This window comes from Lepisma saccharinum, chromosome 14 (genome assembly GCF_977018435.1).
Source record: "Lepisma saccharinum chromosome 14, izLepSacc3.1, whole genome shotgun sequence".
Classification (NCBI taxonomy): Eukaryota; Metazoa; Arthropoda; class Insecta; order Zygentoma; family Lepismatidae; genus Lepisma; species Lepisma saccharinum.
Window position 1 is genome coordinate 28,817,787 of NC_139242.1, and position 17,656 is coordinate 28,835,442.

General features: G+C 45.7%; 1 protein-coding gene across 1 annotated transcript in view; it reads left to right on the plus strand.

The window, feature by feature from the left end:
- The window catches only part of LOC145998765 (zinc finger matrin-type protein 3-like), a 374,145-nt gene extending 356,697 nt beyond the window's left edge, over positions 1-17,448 (plus strand). The window contains exon 9 of the mRNA XM_083135332.1: positions 17,429-17,448. Coding sequence (XP_082991458.1) covers positions 17,429-17,433 — 5 coding nt within the window. The 3' untranslated portion in view covers positions 17,434-17,448. The remainder of the gene's footprint in view (positions 1-17,428) is intronic.
- The last annotated feature ends 208 nt before the right edge of the window (positions 17,449-17,656 follow it).

Genomic DNA, 17,656 nt, shown 5'->3' on the forward strand with positions numbered 1-17,656 from the left:
TTGACCGCCCTCAAGTGGAGATCAGCGTTGCCAACTCCTCACTCGAAAAAAAATCACCAAGGTTTTTTTTTGCTCTAACCTAACCTAAAGCAAGGAGCTGGCAACTTTGCTTGTGCAATCAACCCGGTTGACCCCCCTCAAGTAAAAATCAGCGTTGCCAACTCCTCACTCGAAAAAAAAATTACCAAGGTTTTTTTGGTCTAACCTAGCCTAAAGCAAGGAGCTGACAATTTTGCTTGAGGCTTGCCTTACAGCGCATAAAGCAATTTTTGCCAACCTACACACACTAAACAAGGAGAGCCGACAACAAATATGTACTGCCGTAAAAGAGAGAGAGATGGGTGGATGGTAATATAGTATGTGTGTGCGTGTGTGCGTATAATATGTAGCATTATTAACTAGTGTGTGTTGGCAATTTACTTACAACTAAAAAAAATAGAGATGCCAACTTTGCTGTAAGATGAAGAGAGAGAGAGAGATTTATGGCTGGCAACAGTAATGAGCGAATGCGCCATATCGTAATTTTCCAACTCCGTATATCGTGACCTTTGTAAACCTCTCTCGGGGGAACATTGTAACACAAACAAACAAACAAAATAATAATTCTTGTTTTTAGGATGCCTGGCCCCTATAACCTCGCCAGGGTGCGTGGTGCCCAACCAAAAATGTGAAAGTTTTCTAATGGCTGCGGTTATAGATTACCGCACCTCTGTAGAGTTTCACGTGTTTTTTTTTCTCCCCCAAACTTCCATGAAACCCTACAGAGGACCTCCGTAATGCATGCAACGTGTACTAACGACTCTAGTGTTATTTGATATAGAGTTTTATTGTGAGATATAGATAAAAATAATTATGTTTATTATAATATTTTCTTGATGAAGATGGAGAATGTATGTGTGTGTTACAAATAAAGTTGCATGCTTATTTTTTAGTGTGTGTGTATATGTTTTTGATGTTTCGACAGCATCTGAAACGATAAAAAAAAATTTTATTGTTAATTTTCACGTGTAAAAACAACAACAAATTTTTTTGTGCAAATTTTCTGATTGTCTCGTGCTATAGTGCAAAAAAGATATTGTAGCTGATAGCTAATGAAATTGACATTTGTAACTGATCTGAACTAGTGAAATTCGTATTGTGCCATTGTAACTGATTGTGCTAGTGCAGAAAATTTCTTATTATGCAAGAAAAGATGTTAAAAAACTTGTTAAAACTGCTCTGTGACCCTCTCGTTCTTCACGTCGTAGGCGAAGGACTTCTCTGCAATCAGGATGACACTGCATAGGGTATCCTCGGGCAAGGCATCGTGGAACTCGCAGACGACCTTGATGTTGGTTCGATCGTTGACCACAACCTTCTTTCTCTTAGATGTGTTGATGACGGTCATGGGTCTCCGTGCTTTGAACTCGCTGGGCGTGTAGTACATGTCCACGCTTCCCTCGGTCACGCGTTTGTAAGCCGAGAACGCTTCGTAAAGTTTGAGGTAATCGTTTTTGGTCACGTCGAGGTTGTAATTCTCGCGCGGGAACACTTCGTTCCTACCGTTCTTCAGATAAACGTTCTTGATCTTGCAGTCGTCAAACTTGCTGGAATCTTTTTCCTGATTCTTGTCCCTCCCGGTCTGAAAGAGCACTACGACGAAATCTGGCATGTCGAACTGTATGTTGTTGAACTGCGTCGTCACGTCGAATTCCATGTGACTTCCCGACGCCATCTTCTGCACGCACTGGTAACCGTGAAAGTGAATCGGCACCTGCGGACTTTTCAAGATCTCCGCTTTGTACTTGAGGGCGTAGTTCGTTTCGTATTCCACCACCGGCATTCTCAATTCCATGCTCCGGATGACGCACTTTGCTGCTTCGGGTAGAGTGTTGGCTATCGGCGTGGTGCCGTCCGGACCCAAAGTAGCGTATCGCATCAGTGCGTCGTTGTCGTTGGCCGCTCTTCGAAACGTGACCCTCAGTCCCCCCTTCCACATGATCTCCTTGTAGTCCGAGAAGAAACCAGGCAGCAGACGCATGGGAAAGAGCACCGTGTGACTTCTCGTCGATATTTTGGTCCCGGCTTCGAATCCTCCCGCTTGATAGTACGCTGCGTCCGTTTTGGATAATTTCAACGTTCCCACTGCCGTCGACGTGATGCCTGGATAATCTATTCTGTCGATGACGGTGTTGTGTTTCCTCACCTCCACCTGCGAGAACAGGTGAGGCACGAAGTTGTCTACGAGTATCAAGTTTGCTGCTGCCGGAAACGCGTCTCCGCTTTCCTTCTTTACCACGTCGAATTGAAGGTAGAGGTCCGCTCTGTGAGGATGAACGAACCCATCGCCTACGTCCACATCGTATTCGATCTCCCTGTTCGCCTCGTTGAGATTGGCGAACGTGCGACGGTTGGGAGGGAAAGATTGCAATTCGTAACTTTCGATTTGCTCCATTTTTTTTCACTATGTGTGTTATTTATTATACGTTGATCTCCACGATGGCAGTAGTCGTTGCACCTGCGAAATCCACCACGTCTCCTTTCTCGTTCGTCACCACCAACTCTATGTCGTCTATGCGGTTGCGACATACTGGAAAATAGATCGGCGAAGAGGGCGTGTAGATGATCGGTTCCATGAACTCGGAACTTGGTTTGAAAGTGGCTATGATTCCCGTCTGCTTGTGACTTCCTAATAATCCGTCCGAGGATTTCGTGATCATACCTTCGGCCACGTTACAGTGTACGTTCAAAGTCTCTATGGCCAAAAATTTAGGAATGTTGGTTGCCACGTGCTTGATACCAGCTTCGAGTTTGGTGTCGTTCTCGAAACCTAAAAGTTCTCCCATGGTGCCCAGGTCCACGGTCTCCGTCGCGGATAGGATTTCCACTCTGTGCGTGACCGAATTTTGAGAAAGGTATGTGCCTTTGGGTAATTGAGCTTGCAAAGTGGAAAGATTGTATTGTCCTGGCGTGACGACGATGTGTTCGCTTCCGACGCTAATTTTGTTGTTGTGCTGCGTAACATTGGGTATGAGGTACATGCTGTAGAATGCACGCAGAGCCACGGATTTAGGATAGACGATGTCGTCGTGCAGCGTGAGTTTCAAGATCGAAGATTCGCTCGTGAGATGGAACACGCCCATCCTAGTGATGCTGTTTGAGGTTCCACAATGCTTTCTGGAAATCCTCGATCGTAGGGTTATTTATTTTAGAGAGAAACGCGAGCACGGAGAGGCAGAGATGACCGCAGTTCACGTCTCCGAAATCTTGAATGCGTTCGTCGTTGTAGTATATAGAGGTTTTGTTCGTTTTCAGATAATGAATTAAATTTGCAGGTGGAACACCTCCGAAAGAATCGAAAACGAATGCTTTATCATCATTTTTGTGGTAACATATCCAATGCGTGCCTGGATTTTCTTGACCGTCCAAGTTGACTACTCCGCATTCTCTTCTTTTGACGGTTGAAGGTAACGAGTCGGACATGAAAACTCCTCTGAAGTGTTTGATTTGTAACGGTTCGATCAGAGATTCAATGTCTCGGTTGGTGAGTGCTTCTGTTTCTTTTTTTTAAACTTCTTCATCACGCCCTTCCCCTTCTTCTCCATGGCCAGGTTGTGACGTTTCTGTTCTTCCAACTCGGCCTTGTTCTTCTTCGAGTCGATGACGGTTTTCGCGATGGCGGCACTTCCGCCGGCCAAACTTCCAACGGCCCCCAATGCTGCCAGGATGGCCGGGATGCTGAATATGAAACCTCCGATCTTTTGCTGTTTCCGCGAACGTTGCAATCTTTTCAATTGAGGTGTGCTGAGTAGTAATTTCATTCCGTGTCCTTTCGACAAGCAAGAACGTTTCTTCTCGCGTTGTTTCTTGGTGAGTAACCCATCGAGGGTACCTAGATTTTTTAGATTGGAGTATGGTATCTGGTACACGACACCCTTGGGCTTCATGTTGATGCTCTATGTGTTATTTTCACGGTATGTTATTTATATATATATTCTGAGATTTTTTCTTGTGTAGTTTTTTACGGTATGTTATTTATATATTTTCAAGGCCTCGCAGTCGTTACACAAATTCTATTACGTGCTTCGTTTTCTTGCCAAGAAGTTCCTTTGTCCCCTTGTACACGATTCGAGTTTTGTTCTCGATTAAAATAGATAGCTTCTCGTCGGATAACATGTTAGCGTATCGATCTGGTAAAAATAGACTGTATTGTGCGTTGAGCAACAGGCGTACCTTGGGACCATACTGGGTAGAAACGATTGAACCGGAAGTTATCGTGTAAGGTTTGTCGACTTCCAATTCCTGAATTTTTACATACTCGACTGACAAATTTAGCATTTGTTTTAATGCTTGGAGATCACTTATTTTTTCGGTCGTCATATCAAAAAAAATTTCAAAGTGTTAGAGAGAAATTTAATTGTTTTTCACGATGTGTGTTATTTATATATACCGAAGATTATTTTTTTCACGATGTGTGTTATTTATATATCAAGTTTTTTTTTTGCGATTTGTATCGTATATATATTATTATTTTTTTAACAGAGGAAGAAAGTTCGTGCTTCGGAAAACGCGAGGATGTGCGTAGTGATATCTTCCTTCTCCTGCATAGACTTGTACCAATCATCAGTATACCGTCTTCTTCCCTGCATCGCCTCGTTTAGTTCGTCCGACCTCTCGTTCAATTTCTCCCCTGCAGCCGAAAGCAGAATGTTGAGATCACCGCACCTCAGGCCGCTGATCTCCCGAAGAAGGTCCTTGAGAACCATTTCACAAGGGATGCGAAATTCCGGCGTCGTTCTTGCTATGATTACAAGTTTATTAACATCTCCGTTTACTACTTTCTTGAATATTTTAGATAGTAGTTCGTGCGGCAAATCAGTTATGCAAGCCATGTTGTTTTTTTTACTGTATGTTATTTATATACCCCACCCCAATTTTTGTTTCGTGTTCATGGCGATGGTGGTGCCTAGTGCGGCGACCCGTTCACCCAGCGATGCGTCTCTGCTCACGAACCTTTCGAAAGCTGCGTGCTCTAACTTTCTGTCTGCTTCGTGACGTGCATTCAGATCCGTCTGCGTGGTGTTGTAGGCGATGTCGTGATCTTTGCATGCGGCATCCAACGGATTCACACCCTTGTCTCCTCTCTCCAATCTTTTCTCGAGTTTGGTACCCGGCCCGCAGTACTGGTAGCCAGGTAGATGCATCTCGAAAGGTAACTTGTTGATGATGTCGTTCACGAGTCCCTTTCCTTCGGCCACGTTCCAAAATTTCGGAGGCAGCGTGTTGATGATTTTGATCAGGTAACCTATGCCCTTGTCGTCGTTCACGATGAAGTTGGAAAGTTTCGTGCTGATCATGTCCACGATGCCAACCTTCTCGTTGTAGAAATTACGGTTGCCTGCATTCTCTTCGCCGGCTATCACCAACAATCGGTCCACGAGTTTCCTAACGTCGTCCACCCAAACGAATTCTTTGGGTAACGTGTTGTAGCGTTTGACGCCGCTGCCTGTTTTGACCTGGTTCCAAATCGGTTTGATGAGATTCCTGTACTTCTCGCCGCTGCTCGATTTCACCCTATTCTGCGAGGCGTCGTTGTTCTGGTACAAGGCATCCGTCATGATCAGAATTTCCTTGTAACTCTGGTAATCTTCGTCGGTGTAATCTTTCGGCTGCTTTTTGGCGACGAGTTCCCACAGTCCCACCGTACCCGGATACCTGTTCCAACTATCCTTGTCGCCTAAATTGACTTTAATGTCGTTGCCTTCGAAGGTCACCTTCGATTTCCCAATCTTCCACACCACACCGCCGCCTTCGCTGGTTTCCATGCTGGGATACAATCCGAACACTTCATCCTTGTCGAATTTCCCCGTGCTCAGGTAGTCTCGTGCCAAAGGTCCCAACTCGATTTTATCCGAAGACGACGACGTGCTGCCTATGGCTCGACGTCGTGCCGGTGCATCCTTCAGTTCGAACGGCGTCGAAGGAATGCTCGAAATGGGCGTGGGTACGGCGTAACTTTTAGCTGCGAGCGGTACGAGTTCATTAATCAAATTTTTATTTTGTTCCGTGACACTTTTAATTTCTTTACCTAGACTGCTGATGGCATCGATCACAGGTTGATCCTGACGTTTCTTCTCTTCGTAGAATCCGCGATTCTCGGATTTCCAACCTTTGAAGCGTTTCGCGAGGTAATCGCGAAGCTTGAGATTTTCGTCTTCGATTTTTCGTTTCGTCATGACGTTATTTATACACGTCGTTTCTCACAACGTTGCAACGTTTAGAAAGTCGTTGATTTTGTTTCTGTATTTTCCGTCGTTGGGTTTCCTCGTCATGTCGATCGTCGCGAATCCGAAATCGTCACCGTTCCAGCAAGTAGAGCAGCAGCGTTCCGAAAATTGATTGTAGTTCATGTCTCCGCCTACGTAGTCATCGTACGCGTGCTTGAGGTTGGTGTGATCTTGACGAAACAAACATATGAAATTAGCGTTGTCGCGTACTAACTGTTTTGGAATTTTGGAAAACGTTTGAGCTAGGTAGAAGCAATCCATTCCTTTGTGACGACCTTGCGTGAAAAAGTTGCGAATTTCATTTTGATTTTCCAGGATGGCGTCGTCGAACACAACGACTGAATTTTCACGACAATCGTCGAGTGGTTTTATTTCCGAGGCAAACGTTGCAATGTCCAGACCATCGTACAGTTTCATCAGTTGCTGGTATTTGGATTGCTCCAAACTTTTCGAGAACACGTACAGGTGCCTGTTCTTCCAATCTAACCAATTCGGTGCGAGGAGAAAATTGTCCACGAGCAGTGTCGTTTTCCCACACCCCGAAGGACCTACGATCAGACAGCGGATGCTGTCGGGAAGCAACTTGCCGTTCTTTTTTTTTCTCGTTTGACTTTCCGGATCCGGTAGACGCTTCACCACGTTCCACGTACTCACAAGATCACTTCGTTCGCGTCGATCCAACTTTTTTCCGGAAGTCCCAGCCATTTGACAAACAGTTTGTCACTTTTCCTACGCAATACTTTCTCGATGAGGTACGTGTCGGGGTGTTTCGTTTTAGAGAGTTCCTCTTCGTAAAATCTTCCTTTCAAAATCTCGCCGCTACTATCTTTTATTATATACGTGTGTCGGTTTCCGGGTAGAACTCGAACCACCGTAAAGAGTTCCGTGCTCCAATTTTTTGTGAATCCCTTCTCGAAGGTGCGTTTGAATTTGCTGATCCTCACCTGGTCTCCAATTTTGTATTTAGCTTTTTTTGTCGTGGGTGTGTACTTTGGACAGTAAACTGTAGAAATTAAACGCTGCTCGTCGGACCTGGTAACGTCGGCTGGCTTCATGCCTATCGTTCTGTGTACCGTATCATTATAGGTGTCGACGAGTTCCGGCAGGATGTCGACCCATTTGTAATTTCCCCGAAGCGTGAATCGTTTCCACATGTGTGTTTTCAAGGTTCGATTGAATCTTTCCACGATGCTGACTTTGATGTGACTGAAGCTCGAATAATGTCGAATCTTGTGTTTTTGAATAAACTTTTGGAATACGGCGTTGTAAAATTCTTTACCGTTGTCCGTTTGCAGAAACCGTGGTCGTCTGCCACCGCTTTCGCGAAAAATTGTCTTGAATGCTTCCGTGACGCACGTTCCCGTTTTCGCCTTCAAAGGTAGAGCCCATGCGAATTTCGAAAACGTGTCTATGACGGTGAGAAGGTACTTGTTGCCCTTGTTCAATTTATGCACGTTTTTCAAATTGCCGCTACTCATCTCCACGAGGTCACTTTGCCAGAGGTCGTCGATGCCCTTGGTTACCACAGCCAAACGTTCGTAGTTACGGCGTGCAGGTTTATGCAATTCTTCGACGATGGCTTGCCTAGACATTTTTTTAGAGATTACGTTTCAAGAGAAGCACAAGCGTGATGGGATTCAAAGAGGGTGGCACTTCGCTCGTGTTTTGAATGATCAGCTTATCGCCGGCACTCACGTCGAAAACGGTGAGATCTTCGTCTTCGTGTATTTCATATATGTTGCGCGTTTCGTTCCAACGTGCCAGAGGAATGTTTCCTGCTTTCTGGACACCACGATTCGATATCAAAGTCATGGTGGGAGCGCTAGCTTTTCTACCGTGAGACCAGTACGAAAATTCGTTTATCTGAATCGTGCCATCGAGGAGAAACTTGTAGTACGGATGATAAGGATGCAACATGTACAGTTTGTTACCTTCGACGAACGTGGAGATTCTCTGTTGATTGGGTACGCTGTTGATTTCGATGGCTTGCAGAGACTGCAGTTTAGCGAATTTAGTGTCGACGCCGAGCAGATTACTGTGAACTTGTCCGAGTTTATTTTCGATGGGCAGCAAATGCTCGACTATGGTATCCGTTACGGCAGAAAACGACGGTTTGATTTTCACTTCCACGTTCAACTGCTTGTAGCTTTCGTTGAGTTCTTGCAACTTGGCACCGAAAGAGGCCAGCGTTGATTCCTGCGTGGATTCCAGCACTCCAACTTGATCTCTGATGTTGACGACGATGTTCTGAAGGTTCTCGATTTGATTCAATTTCGAGCTCTTCTCGGTAAGATCGTTCACGATGCTTCGCATCTCTGTAAACTGCGTGTGAAGGTCGGCGACGCTCTGCGAAGTGGGCAGCGTCGACACCAGCGAACTAATTTCGTCTCGAATCTGTTCCACGTTCGCCGTTTCCGTTTCTAGTCGTTTCAGCATTCGAGATATGTTTCTTTTCAAAGCGTGCAATTCTTTGGAGGTGGGGAGATTGGCCACTTTACTCTCGAGATCGCTCAATGAACTTTTGATGTCGCTCGAATCGGATAGTGCCGTCACCGCAGTTTTCAATTTTTCCAAATCTTCGCTCGAAGGCACGCTCGTCCGTAACGATTCCAAGTCACCCTGTATGTTGTCGAGTATGTGATGAAAATGAGCGAGATTCGTTTCGACGTTCAAATTTTCTAAATATTCGATCTTCTGCTGAACCGTGCTCAACGTGTCTTGAATGCTCGTCAACGCTCTCGCTTCAGCGTGAATATTTTTAATTTCTTCGTTGATCAATTCCAAGGACGCCTGAAGCGTAGCAATGGTGGTTTGAATGTGTTCGAAATCTTGATAGGCCTCCAATTGAATATTTATGTTCGCGACGCTTTTACCGATGACCTGCAGTTCGTCCGACGATGGTAGGTTCGTCATGGTATCTTCCAAAGTCTGCAACTTGGATTTAATTTCTTCCAACGTGCTGGTGAATTCTTCTTGTAATTTGGAAACAACGACATGCAAGCGTTCTGCGTCTATATCGTTCACGACGGTTTGAAGTTCAGAGAAATTCTTTTCGATTGCGGAAGTTCGTTCTTCGATTTCGAGTTTCAATTTTTCCAAATCTTCATTTTTCGATTGAAATTGCTGTAATTTGGCCAAATCATTTTGAAGCGAATCCACGCTCAACTGTATATTTTGAACGCTGTCGTAAGAAGGTACGTCGACATAATTTTTTATGAGCGTTTTCAGTTCGGAATCGATTTTCAGAATGGGGTCGAGACATTGCGTTTGGAGCGTAGCGATTTCCGACTCTAAACTTTTGTTTAAGGTCTCCTGCAAAGCAATCAAATCGGTCCTCAACTTCTTAACTCGAATGTCCAACATGAGAATCTCTTCTGCGTGGTCTACACGCTTGGTGTTGCCGAAAATGTCGTTAGGCATTTTTGGTTAACGGTTATTTATAATAGGATAGACGATTCGTAATTCTACAAAAAGAGGAATGAGTTTGTCGTAATCTCCGAGGAGTTCTATGTAAAAATAATCTCCTGCAGACACATCGTACGTAATGTTAGAAAGCATCTTGTCGTGCTTGATTCGAAAAATGTTCTTGCCGGTAGAAATTTTGATTTCGCCTGCGTTTTCCGGATTCACGGTGATTTGAAGTTTCCCGTCGATCGGAATTTCGTAGAAATGTAAATTGTTATTAAAAACATAAAACATCTTGCCCACATCGTCATTCAGTTTCGTCCAAATGCTGTTGAGGTGAATGATCAACAGACCGTTGAGTTTAGGTAACACGGAAGGTAAGACTTCATGATCTGGTATGGTTTCCATAATGATCTGTTTTTTGAAACCGAACAAATTCATAGGCATGCTGGTTATTTAAGAATACGGTCAAAGTTTTTTGTAATGACAGTCAAAATGTTTTTTTTTGTTTTGTTTTGTTTTTATGAATCTTCTGTTGAAGATGGACATATGTTGCAGGTTTTGCTTTCTGCTAAGCGATAGTGCCCCCACGGCAATGTGTGAATACCACACTCGAGGACGCACCTCTTGTCGTCGTTGGGATCCAGCGCAATTTTTCTAACTTTGTTTGTGGTCAACACATGGTCGACGCTCTGGATGCGCTGTTCTTCTCTTAGAACCGACGACCTGGTCTTGAGGCAATCGACAAAGTCCTCGAATGCGAGATGCTCCCGAACCACCTGTCTGCCGACACCCTTGGCCTTCTTGGTAACGCTGCCCTCGGCTTTGATGGCATAGGCCTTGGCGCGAAGACCTGCAAACTCGAGAATTACATCACCGTCCTTCTCGTCTTTGAGTTTGCCAGGCACTTTTTTGTTTCGGGGCAGGATGCCGTACTGGTTCGGCTGGGGATAGCCCGAGGTGTCGAAGAGGTTAACCAAAGCTGGTACCGTGACTATATCCCTGTATGCATCGGCTGAGTGGACGTGGTACACCAAGCTGTCCGTGTCCGTGTAGAGAAGCGAGATGTTGTGGCTATAATGTGGACGTAATATGTCGTAGTACGTCTCGAACATGTGCAGCTTGCTCAGGTCTAATACTGAGGCACCAACATAAATTGGCTTGTCGAGCCTCACCTCACCCTTCCTCATATGCACCAGAGCAAGCTGCTCATTATAAATGGTCCTCGATTTGAATAACGGGTTCGCTACGAGCCTGCGACATTGTGCTTTCCTCGTTACCAATTTTATGTCCATGCGATTCCGTACATTCTCCATAGTTTTGCCAAACACCGCATTGTTCATAAGCTTGAAGAAATCCTTATCAAGCTCGGACGTGGCTGCAGTGCGGTGTTTGGTGTTGACTTCAATATATGGCTTCAACCATGGAGAATGCTCGAACTTGAGGATGCGGTGAACTGCGCGGACCGTGACCCCTCGCTGCATCAACCACCGGAGATTCTGGTAGTGCAGGACATAACGCTCTTTGGGCTCGAAATCCATGACGAGCTTCTTCTGGTTGGAATCGGGTGGACACTTAAACTCGGGTGCAGGGGGAAGATCGCAGAACAAATCCTGCAGCTTCTCGGAGAACTCAAGGTCCACCTCGGCGAAGAACCCATGTTCCGAATCGTCGAAGCTTTCGACGTCGAAGTTGGAAGGGTCAGCCCACTCGAAGCCTCTAAAGGGGAGTGGCTGCATCATAGAGTGTCCGTAGAGGTTATTGACGTCCGTGTACATGATGTAGCTGGACGGTTGTGAGGGGTCGCATCCGGTGGCCATGTGGTGATTGTTGGCGCGCGAGTGTCGCTGCGACACCTGGACCATTCCACCCCGCACGGCGCGTTCCACAAACAGCATCATGTCCACGTTCGAAAGAAGCTCCAGCTTGATCTTCGTCACCAGAAACATGGCTGACCACGCCAGTCCGGGGAGACTGTAGAAGTAGGCGGGGTCCAGCTTGTAGATCTTCATTGCGGTCGCACGGAACGTCTGGAACACGTCGGCGAGGAGCGTCACGTCAAGTCTGAGGTAGGCGTCGTGGTAGTCCCCGAGAGTTCGACAGCCCAGCTCGCGCCACATGGACTGGGCGTGGTGATAGTCATCCTCAGAGATGCCCGAGCCTCGCAGCTTGCTATAGAACTTCGCCTGGGGAGGTAGCGTCGTCTCCGCGAACTTGGAAGGATCTGTGAAGTATTCGTAGGGATAGACCCCCTTACGCTTGAAGAGACCTGCGTCCAACTTCGGAAAGTTTCCGGAGGTAATAAGCATTTGCTCGTCGCTAAGCTTCCCTGCGAGAGCATCGAGGCTGGCCGGGAGGAACCTCAGGGAGTCGAGGAAGCGAAGCTCGACGGTAGAGTGTGATCCTGGGATTCGCACCCACTTGCTCAAGCTAATGTAACGCTCCTCGTTCTGCGCCAGGACGTTGATTCGCATGTCGTCGTACCCAAGATGCTTGACGAGGTGGTGGAAGTCGTATCCCGAGCCATTGTGAAAAAACACAGGGATGAAGCGCGGGTCCCGGGCCATGAGGTTGCATCCGTTGCACCATGGACCAACATACCTACCGTCAAAGTGATCGTGGTGTTGGACTTTACGGTTGTTGGCGGTGTACTTCTTGACGCAGACAGGGCAAGCGATGGACTCGTCGTGTCTACGCTGATCGTCGGGAGACAGTAGGAGCATAGACTTGGGGGCCAACAGTACCTTCCCTATCTCGTTGGCCTCGACAACCATCCTCTCGAGGAAGTGTTTGGCTGCGTCGGGACCACGGTACACGTAGGGCTCGGGGGCAATGTGCTGGTCACGTCGCACCACAACGTAGGCATAACTCGAAGCCTCGTGGAGTTGGTAAGGGGTGGTGGAGGAAACTTCGGGATCGGGATCGCAAGTGGACAGGGGTTTGAGGAAGGCTTCGAAATCCGCGATGATGATAGCGGGATGCTCCACCATAGCACCGTGCATGTGGAAACGCTCCACGGTGCCAGGTTTGGGCAAGACTGCCACACCCGGCTCGTTGGCATTGCAGTAGATCTTGTGGCTGGCAAGCTTCTCTGCAGCGATGTTGGAGCCTCGAACATGTTGGTAATTGTGTTGATCCCGTCCGTCGAATATTGACAAGCACCTGCGACACACCTCGACGTGGTGACTATCACTGCTCTGCTGGCTCGAAACAAGTCTAGAGAGCGAGCGAATAAGAGTGTAGTGGTGATGGGTCTCGTCCTTGATAAGTAGGAGATGGATTTCTCGAGCATCATTGTTGTTTACGTCACTCACGTAAATAGGGTACACCGCATTTTCGTCAGTGAGACCGTAAACGTTGATAGCCAACCGCGTACGAACCTCAAACTTTCGAATGTCCGTGACCTCTACCGGGTAGTCGATCCCAGCCATCGCAACTTCCAGCTCTGCCTCATAGGGTAGGTAGTGGTTAACCCGGTGTGGATGGTTTTTCCGGTCGACAGGGTGCAACGCTGCAAGCACCGACCAGAGAAAGCACTTGTCGTCACTGTTCTGAATGTTCAGGACGGCCTTCTTTGCCACAATGGTAGGTGGTAAGGGGACGTAGCTGGAGGCGGAGAGAGGCACGAACTTACAAAGTTTGACGCACAGTTCGTGAGGCTCGCCACACAGCGAACCCCCCGAGCCTTTAGCTTGATGTTCTTCTTGTTTTGCCACCAGCTCATCGGCAAACTGGTTGTAGATGACCTCGAGGTTGTCGACATCCGCCAGATGCAGCGTCTTCGCCTTGGTGTTGTGGCAGAAGCTGTAAATTTCGTCAGACGGCTTCTTGTACTGGCAACGTAGCGATGCGTAGAATTTAGTAGAGTGCGTTGCAAGCGCATCGCCGAGGATGGAAATGATTTTGGCTTGCACGTTCTCCAAAAAGCTACGTACGTCGCACGAGCCCTCCGAAGTGATGACAAAGTCCTCTAACAACCGCTCGAAAGCAGCCTGGTTCGCTTTCGCCACAGGCTTGACGCGTTTCGTGGGTGGTGCATTGATGGAGGCTGCTTCTGCCTTCCTCTTGGTCGAGCTGGTCGACGGTTGGGGAACAGGTGCTCCGACGACAACTTTGCATAATGTTATATGCCTCTTCAAATTATTAATGGTAATAGGTATACCGCACCTGGGACATGATTTTTTAGCGGTTACACGCTTACCAGGTGCACAGGTACGACAATGTCTTGCAAAATGTGCGCTTGATATGGTTATCTTGCACACAGGGCAACTTTTCTCAGATTGCATTTTTTTGGGGGGTATGTTTATTTATATGTGATCTGTTGGTGGTAGAGTGTTTACAAAAAAAAATGCCTTACGAGAAAAATTTTGTAGGCTAATTCTAATTAGTGTTAGTTTGAGGGGTTTATTTATATATGGGTGGCGTTGTTTTCCTCAAATATGTGCTTTAATAAACTCTGTAAAAAAATTTAAAACGTTGAAATTATCCAAAACGGACGCAGCGTACTACCAGGCCGGGGGATTCGAAGCCGGGACCAAAATATCGACGAGAAGTCACACGGTGCTCTTTCCCATGCGTCTGCTGCCTGGTTTCTTCTCGGACTACAAGGAGATCATGTGGAAGGGAGGACTGCGCGTTACGTTTCGAAGAGCGGCCAACGACAACGACGCACTGATGCGATACGCTACTTTGGGTCCGGACGGCACCACGCCGATAGCCAACACTTTACCCGAAGCAGCCAAGTGCGTCATCCGGAGCATGGAATTGAGAATGCCGGTGGTGGAATACGAAACGAACTACGCCCTCAAGTACAAAGCGGAGATCTTGAAAAGTCCGCAGGTGTCGATTCACTTTCACGGTTACCAGTGCGTGCAGAAGATGGCGTCGGGAAGTCACATGGAATTCGACGTGACGACGCAGTTCAACAACATACAGTTCGACATGCCAGATTTCGTCGTAGTGCTCTTTCAGACCGGGAGGGACAAGAATCAGGAAAAAGATTCCAGCAAGTTCGACGACTGCAAGATCAAGAACGTTTATCTGAAGAACGGTAGGAACGAAGTGTTCCCGCGCGAGAATTACAACCTCGACGTGACCAAAAACGATTACCTCAAACTTTACGAAGCGTTCTCGGCTTACAAACGCGTGACCGAGGGAAGCGTGGACATGTACTACACGCCCAGCGAGTTCAAAGCACGGAGACCCATGACCGTCATCAACACATCTAAGAGAAAGAAGGTTGTGGTCAACGATCGAACCAACATCAAGGTCGTCTGCGAGTTCCACGATGCCTTGCCCGAGGATACCCTATGCAGTGTCATCCTGATTGCAGAGAAGTCCTTCGCCTACGACGTGAAGAACGAGAGGGTCACAGAGCAGTTTTAACAAGTTTTTTAACATCTTTTCTTGCATAATAAGAAATTTTCTGCACTAGCACAATCAGTTACAATGGCACAATACGAATTTCACTAGTTCAGATCAGTTACAAATGTCAATTTCATTAGCTATCAGCTACAATATCTTTTTTGCACTATAGCACGAGACAATCAGAAAATTTGCACAAAAAAAATTGTTGTTGTTTTTACACGTGAAAATTAACAATAAAATTTTTTTTTATCGTTTCAGATGCTGTCGAAACATCAAAAACATATACACACACACTAAAAAATAAGCATGCAACTTTATTTGTAACACACACATACATTCTCCATCTTCATCAAGAAAATATTATAATAAACATAATTATTTTTATCTATATCTCACAATAAAACTCTATATCAAATAACACTAGAGTCGTTAGTACACGTTGCATGCATTACGGAAGTCCTCTGTAGAGTTTCATGGAAGTTTGGGGGAAAAAAAAACACGTGAAACTCTACAGAGGTGCGGTAATCTATAACCGCAGCCATTAGAAAACTTTCACATTTTTGGTTGGGCACCACGCACCCTGGCGAGGTTATAGGGGCCAGGCATCCTAAAAACAACAATTATTATTTTGTTTGTTTGTTTGTGTTACAATGTTCCCCCGAGAGAGGTTTACAAAGGTCACGATATACGGAGTTGGAAAATTACGATATGGCGCATTCGCTCATTACTGTTGCCAGCCATAAATCTCTCTCTCTCTCTTCATCTTACAGCAAAGTTGGCATCTCTATTTTTTTTAGTTGTAAGTAAATTGCCAACACACACTAGTTAATAATGCTACATATTATACGCGCACACGCACACACATACTATATTACCATCCACCCATCTCTCTCTCTTTTACGGCAGTACATATTTGTTGTCGGCTCTCCTTGTTTAGTGTGTGTAGGTTGGCAAAAATTGCTTTATGCGCTGTAAGGCAAGCCTCAAGCAAAATTGTCAGCTCCTTGCTTTAGGCTAGGTTAGACCAAAAAAACCTTGGTGATTTTTTTTTCGAGTGAGGAGTTGGCAATGCTGATCTCCACTTGAGGGCGGTCAACCGGGTTGATTGCACAAGCAAAGTTGCCAGCTCCTTGCTTTAGGTTAGGTTAGAGCAAAAAAAAACCTTGGTGATTTTTTTTCGAGTGAGGAGTTGGCAACGCTGATCTCCACTTGAGGGCGGTCAACCGGGTTGATTGCACAAGCAAAGTTGCCAGCTCCTTGCTTTAGGCTAGGTTAGAGCAAAAAAGGCTGTGGGTAAGCTGTCGGTTGTTTAACTCTTCCCTCTCTCTTTTTTTTTTCTTGTAAAAGGCTATGGCAAAAGTACCAGTGGGTTGGCAACCTTGCTTTATGCACTGTAAGGCAAGCCTCAAGCAAGGTTGCCAGCTCCTTGCTTTAGGTTACGTTAGACCAAGAAAAAAAACCTTGGTGATTTTTTCGAGTGAGGAGTTGGCAACACTGCAAGAGAAAAAGGTTGCCAGCTCCTTGTTTTAGGTTAGGTTGCCCCAAAAACCTTGCTGATTTTTTCGAGTAAGAAGCTGGCAACACTGCACCATCAAATAGAGCTCATGCCTTACGAGAGAAATCCATTAAGGCAAGCTCACCACTTCAGCTCACCACTTGATGGCGCAGAACCGGGCTGATTGCACTACTGGGGGGGATAGATAAATGTCCCAGAAAATGGAGGGAAGGGTAAAGGTTATCAAAAAAGGGGAAAAAAGGTGCTGGAAAATTAGCTCCATTCTCACGTTGAGGCAACATTTCACACACCGAGTCCTTCCAGAGAGGTCTCACTTTCACTACGAAAAAAAGGTGCGCACCTAAAAATCCTAACTCTGCTGATAAGTATCGTGTGAGGCGAAAAACTAGCAAATTGATAGCAAGTCCAGCGCCAACTAGGGCATATACCTACTGGAAATCCAGTTCCGTGTGATGCGGGCTTTAATTAGTAGAAGACTTGCTTAATTAATAGAACTGGAGTTCATTCTTGCTTTTGAAGATGGCTCGTGACTTTCAAAGGGCACGTAAGCTTCATGTAAAAAGCGTGCATGAGGGCAGAATAAGAACCAGTTTCTAGAAGCTTAGCAAATGGGACATAGAATAGAAATGGACAGCAAGACTTACTGTCCATTGTTGCTGTCCGACACCGCTCACATTATTCTTTCTATCTTTTACCGTGATTGACATTTTTGTGTACATGTAGCAATTTTGACCATTCCCCACCATCATCAGTAGATTTATATTCCTTCAAATAAACTCAATGTATTTTTTGTGAAATTAGCTTGTATTTTACAAATTTCTTACAATTTTTATCTAAGAATATGTGTATAAATACCATTTCCGTTTTATTTCAGGCTAGTGGAGTTTGTACAACAACAATTCAACAATACAACAGCAAAATATTACTTGGACGCATGAGGGATCGAAGTAGGTAAGTAGTTGGTTTTGTAGTGATTTCATCCTTCCTTACATTCTGAATGTACATCAATCAATTATTTCTTTATGAATTGACTACTTGATAATATTAGCATTTCCTACATAGAGAAAAAGCTTGTTTGATATAACCAAACCAATACTTAAAC